The sequence below is a fragment of the Corvus cornix genome, chromosome 1A (genome assembly GCF_000738735.6).
Source record: "Corvus cornix cornix isolate S_Up_H32 chromosome 1A, ASM73873v5, whole genome shotgun sequence".
Lineage (NCBI taxonomy): Eukaryota > Metazoa > Chordata > Aves > Passeriformes > Corvidae > Corvus > Corvus cornix.
Genome location: NC_047057.1, coordinates 54,203,252 through 54,219,356, shown reverse-complemented (window position 1 = coordinate 54,219,356; position 16,105 = coordinate 54,203,252). Strand labels below are relative to the sequence as shown.

The 16,105-nt window shown below is 42.7% G+C and overlaps 1 protein-coding gene across 1 annotated transcript; it reads left to right on the top strand.

Moving 5' to 3' along the window:
* Window positions 1-3,664: 3,664 nt before the first annotated feature.
* HSP90B1 (heat shock protein 90 beta family member 1) lies at window positions 3,665-13,585 on the top strand. The gene is made up of 18 exons (XM_039570788.1): window positions 3,665-3,806; window positions 4,262-4,361; window positions 4,956-5,097; window positions 5,187-5,303; window positions 5,721-6,052; window positions 6,982-7,093; window positions 7,761-7,877; window positions 8,472-8,588; window positions 9,250-9,387; window positions 9,479-9,556; window positions 9,638-9,703; window positions 9,968-10,237; window positions 10,465-10,710; window positions 10,993-11,129; window positions 11,512-11,590; window positions 11,688-11,843; window positions 12,373-12,471; window positions 13,318-13,585. Exons 1-18 carry the CDS (start codon window positions 3,758-3,760, stop codon window positions 13,345-13,347), a joined length of 2,385 nt encoding a protein of 794 aa, XP_039426722.1. The 5' UTR covers window positions 3,665-3,757; the 3' UTR covers window positions 13,348-13,585.
* Window positions 13,586-16,105: the final 2,520 nt, after the last annotated feature.

Below are 16,105 nucleotides of genomic sequence, written 5' to 3'. Positions count from 1 at the left end.
CACTGACACATGGATGACCTGATAAGGTTGCATTCAACGCACTGGAGAGGGGCTCCCTCTGCTATTTGCATGCAAGGAGGCACTGCCTGTATTCTATTTCTCTTATCACCACATGCCCCTGAATTTTTACTTAACAGAACAACACAGTGCTAAAATAGACTATTTCAATGGTTATGCATGCAATTATCATAATATATCTAGCTTCTTTATAGAACTCTGTAATGCAGCTAAGTTGCTGAAGAACTCTCACCACTTGACAGTTACATTTTCCCTCTGGTATTAAATCCTGAAAGGTGATACTCAGACTTCTTTTGAATGGCAGCAGTAATGGCAGCAACTAAGAGCTTAAAAACTCCCTCAAGTTTTTTAAGTAGAAATTAAGCTGAAATTTTCTTCAATTTACAGCCTCCTTGTAAAGACAATAAACTTTCTTTCTGAGAGCATAAGTACTCAGCTGCCTCATTCTTGCCTATCAGTTTTGTCCTGGGTAATCCAAATGGGCATTCATGAAAGCAAACAGTATAATCTACATCAAGCAATCAATGCTGCTAAACTCATTGCAGTTCTTACTAGTCTGGCCTTTAAATTCAACAGACAAACACAGATTGATCAGGTTTTGTATTTCCTTCAAAAGCAATGTTCTACACTGTATAATCATAGAGGCAAAGTAACCAATAAAATTTGAATTCCACAAAACTTAATCTAAAATCTCTGTTGGTTTAGCACAGTCAATAACAGAACTGGTTTGCATTCTTACTATTCCAGTTACCAAAGTTCAAAATTATTGTCACGAGGCGTTACATTTTCCTGCCTCCAGCAAAATGATGGCTAAACCAGAAATGCCAGAAAAATCTCCTAATGCAAGAATTCTACAAGAAGGAGATAACTACTCTGCTTATCTCTGTGTCCCTCAAATGCCTATCAACAGTCATAAAGCAACATATCTCACTCTGGGAATCATAGAGGCACAATTAGGAAATCAAATCCTGAACTGCTTGTAGATGAGTCTTAGAAAAAGATAAACTTTCTCTGCTTAGACTCCTGAATAATGAAATTGTATTTTCAAATAAGTAAGACTACTCCTTGGAAAATAATTCTCCACGTTCGAGTCTCCACAAAAACCTGACAGATGTTTCTTTTTTTACTTACAACCCTAACAATTCTCCAAGTTGAAGTCTCCACAAAAACCTGACGGGGTTTTTTTTACTTACAACCCTAACACTGACTTCTCACATTTATTTTTCACAGTCATTCTCACATACGTTTTGGAAGAGTAACCGTCCTTTTATTTTCTCATATAATTTGTGATATGTGAGGAACAGCTATTAAAACTGCAAATCATAGAGAAAAGCTTCATGAGTCTTTTTAGAGAGGTCGCAATTGAATTTTGCCTTCTTGTGCTGGTATTGGCTGGGATAGAGTTAATTTTCTTCACAGTAGCTGGCACAGGGCTCTGGTATGGATTCGTGATGGAAACAGTGTTGATAACTCAGGGATGTTTTCATAATTTCTGAGCAGTGCTTGCACAGAGTCAAGGCCTTCTCTGCCTCTTGCACCACTGCACCATCAAGGAGGTTGGAGGTGCACGAGAAGTTGGGAGGGGACACAGCCAGGACAGCTGACCCCAACTGACCCAAGGACATTCCATGCCATGTGGTGCCATGCTCAGTGCACAGAGCTGGGGGAAGAAGGAGGAAGGGGAGGATGTTGGGAGTGATGGTGTTTGTCTTCCCCAGTCACTGTTATGTGTGCTGGGGCCCTGTCATCCTGGGGATGGCTGAACACATGCCTACCCATGGGAAATGGTGAATTAATTCCTTGTTTTGCTTTGCTTGCATGCAAGGCTTTTCCTTACCTCTTAAACTGTCTTTATCTCAGCCCACGAGTTTTTTCACTTTTACACTCCTGATTCTCTCCCCCAGCCCATGGGGAGGAGTGAGGAAGCAGCTGCACAGGACTTTGTTGCCAGCTGGGGTTAAAGCACAACACTTCATTAAGAAGAACCCAAAGATAACCATTCTTTACTGCAATAAAAAGGCTCATTTCCAGTTCCATAAACATTAATTATTAGGACAAAAACGTACAACACTGAGTTTTAAAGATGATAACCTTATTTTTGCCAAGACCTTCAGCTACTGATAGACTAAGCTCTGTGTTTGTGAAGTTGTAAACACAGTGAAGGCTTTTATATTTTCCATGGAACATCACAGATCAATATCTTTCAAATACATTCCTCTCCAAGTACAAAGTTCATCAAATCATTGCTTGCAAGTTTGTTTTTTGGTATTTGGTGGGGGTTTTTTCCCCCCAATCTAGTGTTAAACATGTAAGATGAAACAGGTGACTGGCACATGAAAGCCTGGGCAGATTTTTCAGGATGGTGAGGGGGGGTCATAAGTTATTTCAAGTAGCTAGCTTATTAACATAAGCTGTTAACAGCAATGCACTGCAGAGGTTGCACAGGCTGCATTTCATGTCCCAAGCTGCAACCCCTGCCAGGGACACGGAAAAAGCACGGGAAGGTCTCATCTGTGGAGCAGCGGGGCTCCCTTTTAGTGTGCCACAAATCGCAGCTGCCCTCACGCTGACCCTGCCCCGCAGGGTGGCACTGGGGGGGCAGGTCCCGTGTCCCCTCACACCTGAGGCAGCTGCTGGAGCCGCCACTCCACAGGGGGAAGGGAGGGCCGTGCGTGGATGAACAAAGGCCCCAAGAGTAGTCTAAGGAGGGCTAACGACCTCCTGGGAGAATGGTTGCCCTGATGAGCATTGAAAACCCGGAGAACAGGGACACCTGGCAGACACTCGGCTTGGTTTATCCTCCACCAGCACTGGGAGTCCCCAAAGAGGCTCGGCTGAAGCCAGCCGGTTTCTCTCATGCCGGTGCGAGGCACTAGACACGCAGAGAGGCGCGGAGAGCCAAGGGCAGGGCACGACGACAGCAGCGGGATCGTGAGGCCCCGAGTACCTGGCGGGGACCCTGTCATGGAGCCCCCGCGCACCTCCCGCGCCGCCGCGGCAGGGGGCGCCACGGGGCACCGACCGCACGAACTACAGCTCCCGGCATGCAACGCGCAGCACCGGTGCATGCGCCCATCCGCGCTCCAGCCCCCACTCGGTGGGGCGGACAGCGGGATTCGCCAGTGCCGCCCTTCCCCTAACGGCGGCCCAGGCCTGGCGCTCGGGCCCGCTGGTTATGGCCTTAATCATGACTTTTCACACCTCTTGGTACCCAGGGGTGCGGCCGCGACCGGAAGTGCCGTTGCCATAACACCCCGTCTCCCCAGTGAGCATCCTGGGTGTCCCCGGAAGCGGTCGGAGCTGGTGCTCCGTGTGGAGACGGTCCCTGTCGCTCCCGCGGCCGCGCCCCACGTGGTCCCGCCGTTAAACGCCGCCGATCATTCATTGCAGCGCCGCGCGGGGCCGCGCTGGCCACGCCACCCCGCGCACACCATTGGCCGAGCGCCGCCCCGCCCGCCAATCGGCGCCGGCCACGCTCCGACCGCAGGAAACCGCACATGGAAAGTCACGATTGGCGGCGACGGCTGCAGACCCCGCCTGCCCAGGCTTCCCATTGGCTGCGTGTTTGGCGTGGTGCGCTGCTATTGGTCGCAGTGGCGCAGGCCCCCCCCACTCCGGGGTTCATAAGGCGGAGGGGGAGGGCCGCGGCCGCTCCAGCGGGATCGGCGGCGGCGCGGGTCGGGCTCGGCAGCGCGAGGCGGCGGCGCTGGGGGCTCTTTTCTTGTCACCCGCGGCCGCCATGAAGTCCGTGTGGGCGCTCGCTCTGGCCGGTGTGCTGCTCCTGGCCGGTGAGTGCCCGCGGGCTTCTAGAAGGTTCTGGCGGAAGGGTGTCGGGGTCCCGGCCAACAGGCCCCCCCCCACCCGCCTTCCCCCGCCGTGTGCTGGGGCGAGGGGGCCGGAGGCCGCCGAGGGGAGGTGCGGTGTCGGGCGGGACCCCTCGCTCTGCCCCGCGGGGAGGGGAAGCGGTGCTCGGCCCCTCGCCTGCTCTGCCCGGGCCTGGCCCTCTCCGGCGGGGGGAGGGGGCCGCGCGGCTCATGCGCTGTCACGGGCGGGGGCGGAGGGTGGGAGAGGGCCTCCGCTTGCCCCTCTCGCGTGTCTCCGGTTGGGCTGAACTCCCCTGGGGAGGGGGCGGGGGACTGGAGCGGCAGAGCTGAGCCTAAAGTCGTGGGGAGGGGTGAGCGGAGAAGTTGGGTAGTGTAGCATGGAGATCGGGTTCAGAGCGTTGGTTTCCTTGTTTTCCCAGTGTCGGTCAGAGCCGATGAGGTGGATGTAGATGGGACCGTGGAAGATGACTTGGGCAAAAGCAGAGAAGGGTCTCGAACGGATGATGAAGTTGTTCAGAGGTTGGTATCTGAGGCGTCCTGGTTTTGGAAGGGTCAGTTTGAGCACCAGTTATGCCTCAGGCCTCAGAAGCAGGGAAGGAACGCTATTCAAAAGAGTGATCCTGTCAGCTGGAGGAAATAAAGCATTTCTGCAAAAGACTGTTTTTCCTTCTAAACTGAAACGAGCTTGAGAACTTGGATTCAGAAAAGTTCAACTTGTTTTTGTCGAATATCAATAACTGTTAATTGGGGTTTACTCGTGCATGTCATAAATGGTGTCAGTTTAGTGCCTGGGGATGAAATCGCTCTATGCCTGTGAAATGCCTTACCTCCTGTGAGGTGCACCACATGCTGAGGATTGCAGTGGCTTTAACATTACCTGTATTATTCCCTGAATTTTTAATGAAAAGAGTCTCACTTGCAAGCATGAGTTTTCACTCAAGTTTTGAATTAAGGTTATGCAGTTGAGGATGGCTATTCTTGGCACTTGACTCACTTGATCATGTAATTTTGTGCTACATCAGCAATTAAGCATTTTTGCTGTTGCTTTGTGATAAAATTAGTGATGCTGTTTGTGGACAAGATTCCTTGATAGGCTTTTCATTGTCCTAACAGAGAGGAAGAAGCTATCCAGCTAGATGGCCTAAATGCATCCCAGATCAAAGAAATCAGAGAAAAATCTGAGAAGTTTGCATTTCAAGCAGAAGTGAACAGAATGATGAAGTTAATTATCAATTCTTTGTATAAAAATAAAGAGGTTAGTGCCTTTATCTGCAGCTCATGTTAGAATTTTGGAGGGGTGTGTGTCTGTCTCCTGGCATTCCTGACTACTGGCTTCTATTTCAGATTTTCCTGCGGGAACTTATTTCAAATGCTTCAGATGCTTTAGATAAGATACGGTTGATATCATTAACTGATGAAAATGCTCTCGCTGGCAATGAGGAACTTACAGTCAAAATCAAGGTAAGAAGCATTAGATATGAACATCTCTAAGAGACATGATGGAGGAATGTGAAAAGGTTAAATCTCATGAAAACATTAAATCTCAGTCCTTGCTTCATTAAATCTCAGTCTTTGGCTTAATGCTGATGCAAATACAAACTAGGACCACATGAGGACTTTTGCAATTAACTTTATCAAAGACTCCTTCTCTTTTAATGGTAAAAGTACATTTCTGGTTTTATAAAGAGCAACTGAAGTATTGGAGTACTTCAAAGGAAGGTCTTTCTCATTTCTGGTTACTGCAAATTCAATTTATTGTAGCCAGGCATGGTTGAATTTGATTACTACTATGTAGCACTTTTCTTTGGCATGTATTAAGGTTCAGAGTGAAGTCAAACTGCATTTTTCTCTTTTTTTTTTTTTTTTTTTTTTTTTCAGTGTGATAAAGAGAAGAACATGCTTCATGTTACAGATACGGGTATTGGCATGACAAAGGAGGAGTTAGTTAAAAACCTGGGTACCATTGCAAAGTCTGGTACAAGTGAATTCTTAAACAAGATGACTGAAATGCAGGATGATAGCCAGTCAACATCTGAGTTAATTGGCCAGTTTGGTGTTGGCTTTTATTCTGCTTTCTTAGTAGCAGACAGAGTTATTGTCACATCAAAACACAACAATGATACTCAGCATATTTGGGAGTCAGATTCAAATGAGTTCTCTGTCATCAATGACCCAAGAGGGAACACCTTAGGACGTGGCACAACCATAACGTAAGTATTAACTTTCTTTAGTTTTAAAATAGAAAAGGTTGTGTGGGTACACTTTGCTTATTGGAATATGTGAGTGACTTTAGCTTTGTGGCTAATTTAATTCTTATAATACAGCTTTATTCAGTTTAATAGAAACATGCAAAATATAAACTGGAGCCAAAAAGAAATGTAGTTTGCTTCATGTTCTGTTTGATGAGCTAACAAAACTATGAATGTCTTGACAACTGTCACCAAGTACTTGCAAACAGGCTCATTCAGTCCCTCAACACAATTCTGGCCTGGCAAAACCTGTACAGGAGCTGTAGAGCTTTGTCTTGGAAACTAGCTGCTGTTTATATACCAGTGAGGCTGATCTGATGCAAATTTCAGACTAGAGGTAGTTTGCCAGTCCTATTTTCATTGCTTTCATGAGCAGGTAAATTTATTTGGCCTGGGTTTAGAAGATGTCTTTCTGGAGGTGGCACTTAGTGTAAAAAAGTAGATCTTGGTGCTCTAGTTTGAGGTAAAGCCCATGAGGGTGCATCAAAATCCTGATAAGTATTGATATGATTTGCTGCTTTCATTTAAACTTTTGAATATTGTGTTCTGCCTCAGTCAGTGAAAACAACTGCTAGTTGAGTAAGGATTGTATTTTTTAAGATACTTGGAGTTGTACTAATAAAAGCTCACTTGCATAAATATGAATTGCTACAACTGTAGCAAAAATCACAGATTGTTCTGAATTGGGACCTACAAGGATCATCAACTCCACCTCTTAAATGAATGGCCCATATGTGAATAAACCCCCAATCTTGGTTATCAGTACCATGCTCTGGCTCAGTTGGTCAATCTCAGTGGCATAAGAAATGTATCTTTTGCTATGAAACTGTCAAAATACTTGTCCAGCACTTTAAAAGGTTTGGTTGGGGTTTTGTTTTTTTTTTATTTAGCCTTGTCTTGAAGGAAGAAGCATCTGATTACCTTGAGCTGGACACTGTTAAAAATCTAGTGAAGAAATATTCCCAGTTCATAAACTTCCCCATATATGTGTGGAGCAGCAAGGTAAGTGTATTTAACTGAGTATTGCACAGTGTAAGCTTTGGTTATGACAGCTGTCTGGCCAGATCTTTCATGAAGGCTAAGGTCCTGTCATAGAGCTGCCACTTGTCTAATTTCTAAAATTCTTTTGTTCCTGACTTCTTGGCTAGTGTTTTAGTAGTTGTTTTTTCTCTAAATGCTGGTCTGTTGCTAAAATCACAAACTTTAAAGGAGCTTGTTTTTATTCTGACTCAAAGAAGTTTATCAAAGGAAAAACATTGGTAATTACTTAGATGGATCTTTCTTACACTGGCTTTGGTAGATGGAAGCTTTGTTAAGCTCTCAAGCAGAACCATGGCTAGGTATCCTGAAAAAAACAGAGCAGTGTCTTAGGCCTGTTGGGATGCTTTCTTGGTGTAGCACCAACTTAAAATCCACCAAGTCTTTGATCAGCATTATATGTAAAGCATTGAAAAACTTGAATTTGAGTATGGTGATCTCACAGTGTATTGAAGGAAAGTATGTGTTAATGAAAAATGCAACTGAAAAATATTACCTATTGAGAAGTTTGCAACAGAAAAATAGCAGAAGTCAGGCTAGTGCTATGAGATTAAGCTTTTTGAGAGAATACTAGAGCATACCTAGTAGGAAGTCAAGGTGTTCAAATCCCCACCTTCAGTTGTCTCTTTAGACAGAGACTGTTGAAGAACCCATTGAAGAGGAGGAAGCAAAGGAGAAAGAAGAAGAAACAGATGATGAAGCAGCAGTTGAAGAAGAGGAGGAAGAAAAGAAGCCAAAAACTAAGAAGGTAAGCTTTGTTAGACATGGGGTCCTGCAGCTCCTGTCAGATAGATGGCAATTTTCCTAGGTAGTCTTGCAGAGGTGCATTTCCGTAGTGAGTGCTTTCAAGAAACAAATCCTTTTAAAGTGAGATGTGAGGAAAGAAGATTGTAAATGAAACAGACTTAGGTAGAAGTCAGGCAGATGATTGGCAGTAGCCTTGTGAAGCTGTGGTCACAGCTAATTATAAGTACTTGCATGAACCGCTTGAAATGGAAGCGGAATTCTGAAGTCTGACACTGTTGACAAGTTTAAATTTAATATACTCTGCTGGGAAGATTTTTCCAGAGTGGCATTAGAACAGAAATACTGGTACTCAGTGAATGTGTTAAATATACATGGAACACGCTACAATGTAGACTAAAGTTTTGTTCCCATGTGTTGCACTCATGTGTACTTAAAATGAGAATGTCCAGGCCATTGCATAGTTTTATAAATTAGAAAGAGCATGTTTGGGATTTTTACATGCTATTTTGTTTTGGCTTCAGTGGAGTGCCCTTAATTGGCCAAGCATGAAGTAAAAGAATGAGAGTTTTTTATACTGTGGTGTTTATTTACCTAGGTCGAAAAGACTGTCTGGGATTGGGAGCTCATGAATGACATAAAACCAATCTGGCAGAGACCATCTAAAGAAGTTGAAGAAGATGAATACAAAGCTTTTTACAAAACCTTTTCCAAGGTGAGCTCTGGGCCTCAAGATGATTCCAAAGGAAGAGGTTTGCTGTAGTATGTCTTGCTATGTAAATAAAAGAATGCTTATGGATGGGCTATTTCTGAAGAATTAATTAATAGCTGTCAGTAGATGGAACTGCAGAGAGCCTGGAAGGTATAACATCTCAGTCAGAGTTAATCTTTTTTCCAGAGAGAAGGTACTGCCACCCAAGTGTTGATTAGTCTAGGTTTGGGAAGTATTATGTTGCAGCGCATGTGGAGCTTACTGATGTGTTTCAATGTTGACAGGGAAATTTGTATTTAAGTCAGAGGGTTGTGGTGCTTATTGCAGGGTGGAAGAAAGAGGGAGACAGAGTTTCCTAGAAGTGTTACCTTTGTATCATGTGGTGTGATGATACTCTATTGGTTATTGTGCTGTTGGTAACTTATTAGCAACTGGCTTGTTAAAAGCCAGCAAAACTTGGAAGGTTTCCAGGAAGGTTATTTTTACCTGAGTAACTCTGCTCTTGTAACTTAAACTTTTGTCTCCATTATAGACTTTAACAAAGCATGGCTACATGGATTAGTTCTTAAGTAATTGCACTTATTTGCCAAAAGCATGTTATTTTTAGAAACATTAACTCACTGGTATTTTCCCCACGTCAATTAAAAGCATTCTCTCTTCACAGGAACATGATGACCCAATGGCATACATCCACTTCACTGCTGAAGGGGAAGTAACTTTCAAATCCATCTTGTTTGTTCCTAATTCTGCTCCACGTGGACTGTTTGATGAATACGGATCCAAAAAAAGTGATTTCATTAAGGTAGGACAGGAAAGTGTGTGGTTATGGTTTTGTGGAAAAGAAAAACAAAAACCCTAAAGTAACTTGGCTGCTCTCTCCTCTTGTAATTCAGCTGTACGTTCGAAGAGTGTTCATCACTGATGACTTCCATGACATGATGCCCAAATATCTTAACTTTGTTAAGGGTGTTGTAAGTATTATATATCTTACTTGCATTTAATTTTTTTTTTAAATACTGCCAGGTATACTTAAAATTTTCTTTCTCAATTAGGTGGATTCTGATGATCTTCCTTTGAATGTATCCCGTGAAACACTTCAGCAGCATAAATTGTTAAAGGTAAGCTAGTTGTTTTTAATTAAAACAATTAAATTCCTTCATTGTAAGCACACGACAGCAGTAAGATTTAGAAGACTTAATAGCATGATGAATTTTGGTACATGACTCTGAAATTAACATAAAGGAAGCTCAGGTATTGCTGTTTCCAGATTACCTCTATGTCAGATCAGGGATACAAAGTGGAATCTATTCTTTGTAATGAGGTTGCAGTGAGGGCTCTTCCAAATACTTATTGTTGTAACTCAGTATTGCTGCTTTTTTTAGGTGATCAGAAAGAAACTTGTTCGCAAAACTCTTGATATGATCAAGAAAATTGCAGAGGAAAAATACAATGACACATTCTGGAAAGAGTTTGGTACTAATGTGAAGCTTGGTGTTATTGAGGATCACTCCAATCGTACACGACTTGCTAAACTTCTGCGCTTCCAGTCTTCTCATCATGAAAGTAACCTCACCAGCCTTGATCAGTATGTGGAAAGAATGAAGGAGAAGCAAGACAAAATCTATTTCATGGCTGGTGCTAGCAGAAAGGAGGTATGTGAGAGTGAAAGAAAGAGGGAAAAGGGGTACAGTATAGCTTGTAGTTTTAGTACCATAAACATTGTGAATTGTGTATTTATGGCACAAGTGGAGACTCCATGCTTATGTTACTCCTGCAGTTCAGTTTTTCTGGTACCAGTATTTGTCAGATAGTTGTACAGGTTTTGGTAACTGTTGATACCAATGCAATTAAACTGACATCCCAAATGTTTTCATCCTAGGCTGAGTCCTCACCATTTGTTGAGCGTCTGCTGAAAAAGGGCTATGAAGTGATCTATCTGACTGAACCAGTAGATGAGTATTGTATTCAGGCTTTGCCAGAGTTTGATGGCAAGAGGTTCCAGAATGTAGCAAAAGAAGGAGTTAAGTTTGAAGAAAGTGAAAAGTCTAAAGAGAGTCGGGAAGCCTTGGAAAAGGAATTTGAGCCACTCTTAAACTGGATGAAAGACAAAGCTCTAAAAGACAAGGTAAAATACTGTGTTATTTGTAATGATTATTTTTACTTGCTGTACTTGCTACAACATACCTTGCAGATTATTTGAACACAGATTTGACAGTAGCTTCTCTGCCTTCATGGGGGTAACCCTTTATGGATAATACCTTTATTCAGGAAAACAATGAGTTAGACTGTCATCTTAGACATTTTTCAGAAATTCTTGAATTGACAGGGAAGTTCAGAGTTATTTATTTTATTCACTGTATAAGTTCTGTGAACTAACATTAAGGTGTTTTGGGGTTTTTTTCTACAGATTGAAAAAGCTGTGCTATCTCAACGTTTAACCCAGTCTCCATGTGCTCTTGTGGCTAGTCAGTATGGCTGGTCTGGTAACATGGAAAGAATCATGAAGGCTCAAGCTTACCAGACTGGGAAGGATATATCTACAAAGTAAGCTTCCAGTTCTGTAGCAGCAGACATGAAATGCAGTTGACTGCCTCCCTTGCTTGGTTTGCCTGTAACAAGCTTCCACCTGGTTCAGATGATCCTAAGTGTTTTAAAGGTCATTTTACAACCAAGTTACTCTTCATTATAGCCTTACATTGTTATTTCCAAGCCCAATATGTAAAACTGCCTGGTGAGCAAGACTAATCATTTGATATCTGTCATTTGGTGACAAGATGAACTTAGTAACTTGAATGCTTCCCATAGTTGCACAAGTATTAAACAGGGGGAATACACTTGTTACTGTGACTGTAACCAGTGTATGTGGATTTAAAGATATAATTGGGTCCTGTACTTTGAAACTCAGTGCTGCAACTTTTCTTCTCAGCTACTATGCCAGCCAAAAGAAGACATTTGAAATTAACCCCAGGCATCCACTGATCAAGGACATGCTGAGGCGAGTCAAGGTAAATAAATAAGAGTAGTGAAACATTGACTTGACTTCACTGCATACAACCTGCTTTAACAAGTCTGTTTTGATTTTCTTGTGTTCTTCCATATTAGGAAAATGAAGATGACAAAACTGTTTCAGATCTTGCAGTGGTATTGTTTGAAACTGCAACTCTGAGATCAGGATATATGTTGCCAGACACTAAGGAATATGGAGACAGAATAGAAAGGATGCTTCGTTTGAGTTTAAACATTGACCTGGATGCAAAGGTTAGTTTGTCTTCTGCTTGGGGCTGATAATTGACTTACTGTTGCTCCATCTTAAAAAGTGCAGCTGCTTGATTTACTTGCATAAAATTAAACATATCCAGCTTCCTGCACTTAAGTGGGCCACCAGAAATCCAGCCGTGAGTCTGTACTTACTCATGGTCTCCCTTCCTTGCTTTTCTTTGTAGTTTGAGATTCTGCTATTTTGTTATGCTTCTCAAGTATTGTCCTGTCCTTAATAAAAAAAAAATAGAGGAGTAAATTGGGCACACAGGCCTTTGACCCCTATCTCTAATGGAGAAATTCCTAAGTGGGTGTAAGTAATCAAAGTTCTCATAATGCTGTGCAAGAACTGCTGGCTGTTTTGCTGGAGTGGATCAGTGCTAGACAGGTCTTACTTTTTCCTTCAGGTAGCTTGTGGCAAATGTTAGGAACTGGTAGTGAATTCTTCCATAGCCTGTATTTAGCTACTGCACAGCTAGTTGAAAAACCTAAGCAAGTAAAGCAAATTGCTTGTGACCTTTGTGTACAGGTGGATGAGGAACCTGAAGAGCCTGAAGATGCAGCTGAGGAGGCGGAGCAGGATGAAGAGGAAGTGGATGCTGATGCTGAGGACAGTGAAACACAGAAGGTAGGGTCCCAAGTTTGATGCTTTCTTGCCAATAGTTGTGCAACTTTGCCTGTGGGTGCTACCTGGCAATAAAGGTGTTCACTTTGCCTTTCATGACACTAGATTTTAGTGTGAGGTGTTCCAGGCTTTGCTTGGAGGGAAAAAAACCTGCAATACAAATTCATTATTAAACTATATTGTGAAAAGATAACACTTAGATATGTTCAAAGCTGGAGCTAAATTATGCTTAAGAGATTGTAAAAGTGCCCTGTGGCAAGAAAATGGCAGCAAATCCTCTAGTGAAGACAATTATCTGTGGTATTTCCACAGCTTGTGGGCAAAAACATGAACAAATCAGCAAGAGTATAGTTTTAAATGGTCACAGTATAGGCTTGGAACAACACTCCAGACAACACCATTGCTTCTAAACAGTTCACCTGCCATGTGAAGTCAGCCTTCACTTAGCTCATGTCTGCAGTTTTAATGATGGATATGCTGAACTCTTCTAGTACCATAGCTTCAATACTAACTTGTAAAGTTGTTTGAGGTCCCAACTGGGCCTGCTTTCTTGGGTCGCTTTTGGAAGAGACCTGCAAGATGATGTCCTGTGACTTATGCAAATATATAGCTTATAGCAATGTGATTTCCTGCTGTTATGTTATGTAATGTCAGATTAGGCAAGAATGAATTTGAGGAGCAGTATTTATTGTACTATACCTACTTAATTTTGATGCCACTCCTGTTAAGTTTGCACAGCAGTATAACCTGCAATAACAGTAATAGAAATTTCTGTTCTTCTGGGGCAGTTCTTGTAACCTTTTTCTGCTTCCAAAAAGTAACATTTTGATTCTCTTTTTGTCTTCACAGGAATCCACAGATGTGAAAGATGAACTGTAAACTGCACTCAACTACTGTCCTGCATTGGGGGGTTAAGAGGGAATGTGAATTAGATTGTTTTGGTTTTTTCCACTGTAAAATGTTGAGGGATGGTATGGGGTTTTAAAGGGTAAAGGAGGTTTTTTTTTTAAGTTCACTTTTCTAAAAACATTCCTCATGAATGTAAATTTGTATTATTTAACTGACTTGGTGTAAAATCTTGTCATGTACAAAATAAAATGTTCCCAAACACCACCAACTCTAAATTTATACATAGCAAGCTCATCTTGTGGGCTGGCAGAAAGAAATTAAGGTATGGTCCTGCATGTTGAGGTCCTTTGTGCAAACAGGCTCTTTGTTGGCAGTCCTTGGGCCTTTCTGTGCTGGCACAGCCACACCTACTTGTGTAGTGTCTGCCTGTGGCTGGGATTTATTTTTACAAACCTGCTGTGCTGCTTAGCCAAGTACACCTGGTATCTGAGAGCTGTACTGAACTTGCCAATTGAAACAAGTATTTGAGTTAGGTATCCCCTGCAAGCCTAAGGAAGAGGACATAGGGTGTTTAAAGATGGCATTGGAAGTTGAAGGCCTGCCAGCTTGTGCTGGAGTCTGTGACTTGACTCCATAGAATATGCAGCAGAAGCTTTACAGCTGAGGAGGAAAAAACATCTCCTTTGATTAAATATGCGGACAACTCCCACCAGAACTGTCTTACTACCTGTGAGCTGGCACCATCCTCCCTGGCACTTGGAAACCGTGCCTTTGACTTGTGTCACTACAGCAGTTCTGTTTTCTACAGGTGTTTTTTAAAGGTGGAAGTTCTTTTCACATATTCTTAATGCTGTTTCTCCTAGACATTTTCACTCTTGTTCTAGGTCCCTGTAGTATGGCAAAGCACTGTAGATACTTAATGTGACTGAAGCTAAATCTGGTTAGTTGTAGACATGTTGAACTTCTATTCATTATGTTAACTTTATCTAATGGTTGGATGAAGCACTACACTTTCTCACTTGTGCCTCTACTTTGAAACATCTTCACAGACATGGTGGAAAGTGTTTACATTGAGGGTTTTTGGGGGTTTTTTTGCCTTCTTCTGTGGAAGAAGGACATAGGAGTGATGCTTCTGCACAGTGATTCTACTTAAGAACCAATCTCTTCTGTTTTGTTAACAGAACTTCTGTGAAGTTACAAGTTTCTGCAGTCTGAAGCCAAATAAGTTTTCTTATTAGGTGAGGGCACTAAACACCGACCTGAAGAACTTGCTTTTCATTTACTAGGCTTCTATATTGCCCAAAATACACCACGTTCTCAGTGTGGCTATTGTGTTAGGGTTTAGCGAGTTGTGTTGAAGTTATGCTGTTTGAGACATCAAGGAAAGGAAGCTTAGTTTAGGGGGGGTTCTGGTTCTGCTCACTGCAGTGGTATCCTAGAGAAGAGCCTTTTGTTACTGGCCCAGGCTGAGTGTTCTGAGTGTCAGCAGCTGCCAAGGTCAGCTTTAGTAGCAGCCTTCAGCAGTACGTTACTGAACAGGGCAGGTGCACCATTTCTTGGGGCAGTTTGCACTTACTATAGCAGTGCAACTTTGTGCTCTGTAGCAATCAACCTCCTAAACTATCACTTATTTTTAGTGATACACTCAGAAATCTATCATTACTACCCACACCTCACTGTTTGACCTCTTGAGTAGCAAGTGTCGCTCACACCTCCTGTATGGTTGGGAATGATTTTGCCTAACAAACCAAAGGGGGAATATTGGAAGTGTAGGGTGGCCTCCTCCAGTATTCTTAATTTGTAAATTACTTGTAGATTTAAGCAACCTTCATTCTGTTGTACAGCTGAAGTTCTTATTGCTTTGATTGGCTTGACAGTGACAAAACTTGATTACATTTCACAAATAATAAAGAGCACACTTGAGAGTCATGCTTCGTGCTTCTTCATATACTTCAGCTGAGGGTATCGTGTAACATAGCTGTGGTCCAGCTGCTTTCTCTACACGCTGGAGTGACAAGTGTTTGCTATTAACAAACACAAAATGCACTTGTAAGTTTACTATGGGAAGTGTTTCCTGCTTTTCTCAGTGTTTCAGTTGTGCTTATTCTGGGGCTGTCACCTCTGCTGTTAAAACTTGGTGTATTGTCAGCTTTGCTATTCCTAGATGGGCACTAATGAGGACATTTCCCTTAGTGCTAGAACAGGCTGAGCTCCCTGCTGCTCAGTTTTCAGTAGCAGCAGGATACACTTAGAAATCCAAGCCTAATTAGTAGAAACTTCCCTCTGTAGCCTTTAGATCTGAAAAACCTTTAGAAAATAGAGAGAAATGCATCTTTTATGTCAGAAATCAACAACGTAAGAGGTGATGGTCTGACAAAGTATGAGTAACAGTGCAGAGGCTGGTGAATTCTGGCTTGTTAAAGGGAACATCCAAAAACTGCTGTTCCTGCCCCATTTAGAACAGAAAATACTGCTGAACTGTCCCATTTTCTGTTCAATAAACTTTATCTTCTGCTGAAGTGGAAGGTTGCCAATCTCAGCTTTGTTTAGGTGCAGTAAAGGAAAAAGTCTTTTCACCAGAAGTGGGCCTATTAAGATGTTCTCACAGATTTTGTTCGGGCTTAACAGCTGTGTTTTACTAGAGCCTTTCTCTCAATGCCTGCTGTCATTGATAAAAGTGCCTGAGAGAGAGGATGTGATGTAGTTACATAGTATGGGCACACAAGAGCAGGAGAGGAGCTCATCCCACCAACAGCTGTAAAACTGGGTGAGAGCAGACACATACACA

What these genes read in the sequence shown, in the direction of transcription:
- HSP90B1 (XM_039570788.1), top strand. Translation starts at nt 3,758, where the DNA reads ATGAAGTCCGTGTGGGCGCTCGCTCTGGCCGGTGTGCTGCTCCTGGCC. An exon ending in CGGTGTGCTGCTCCTGGCCG is followed by an intron (nt 3,807 to 4,261) that starts GTGAGTGCCCGC and finishes TTGTTTTCCCAG; the next exon opens with TGTCGGTCAGAGCCGATGAG. An exon ending in GGGAAGGATATATCTACAAA is followed by an intron (nt 11,130 to 11,511) that starts GTAAGCTTCCAG and finishes TTTTCTTCTCAG; the next exon opens with CTACTATGCCAGCCAAAAGA.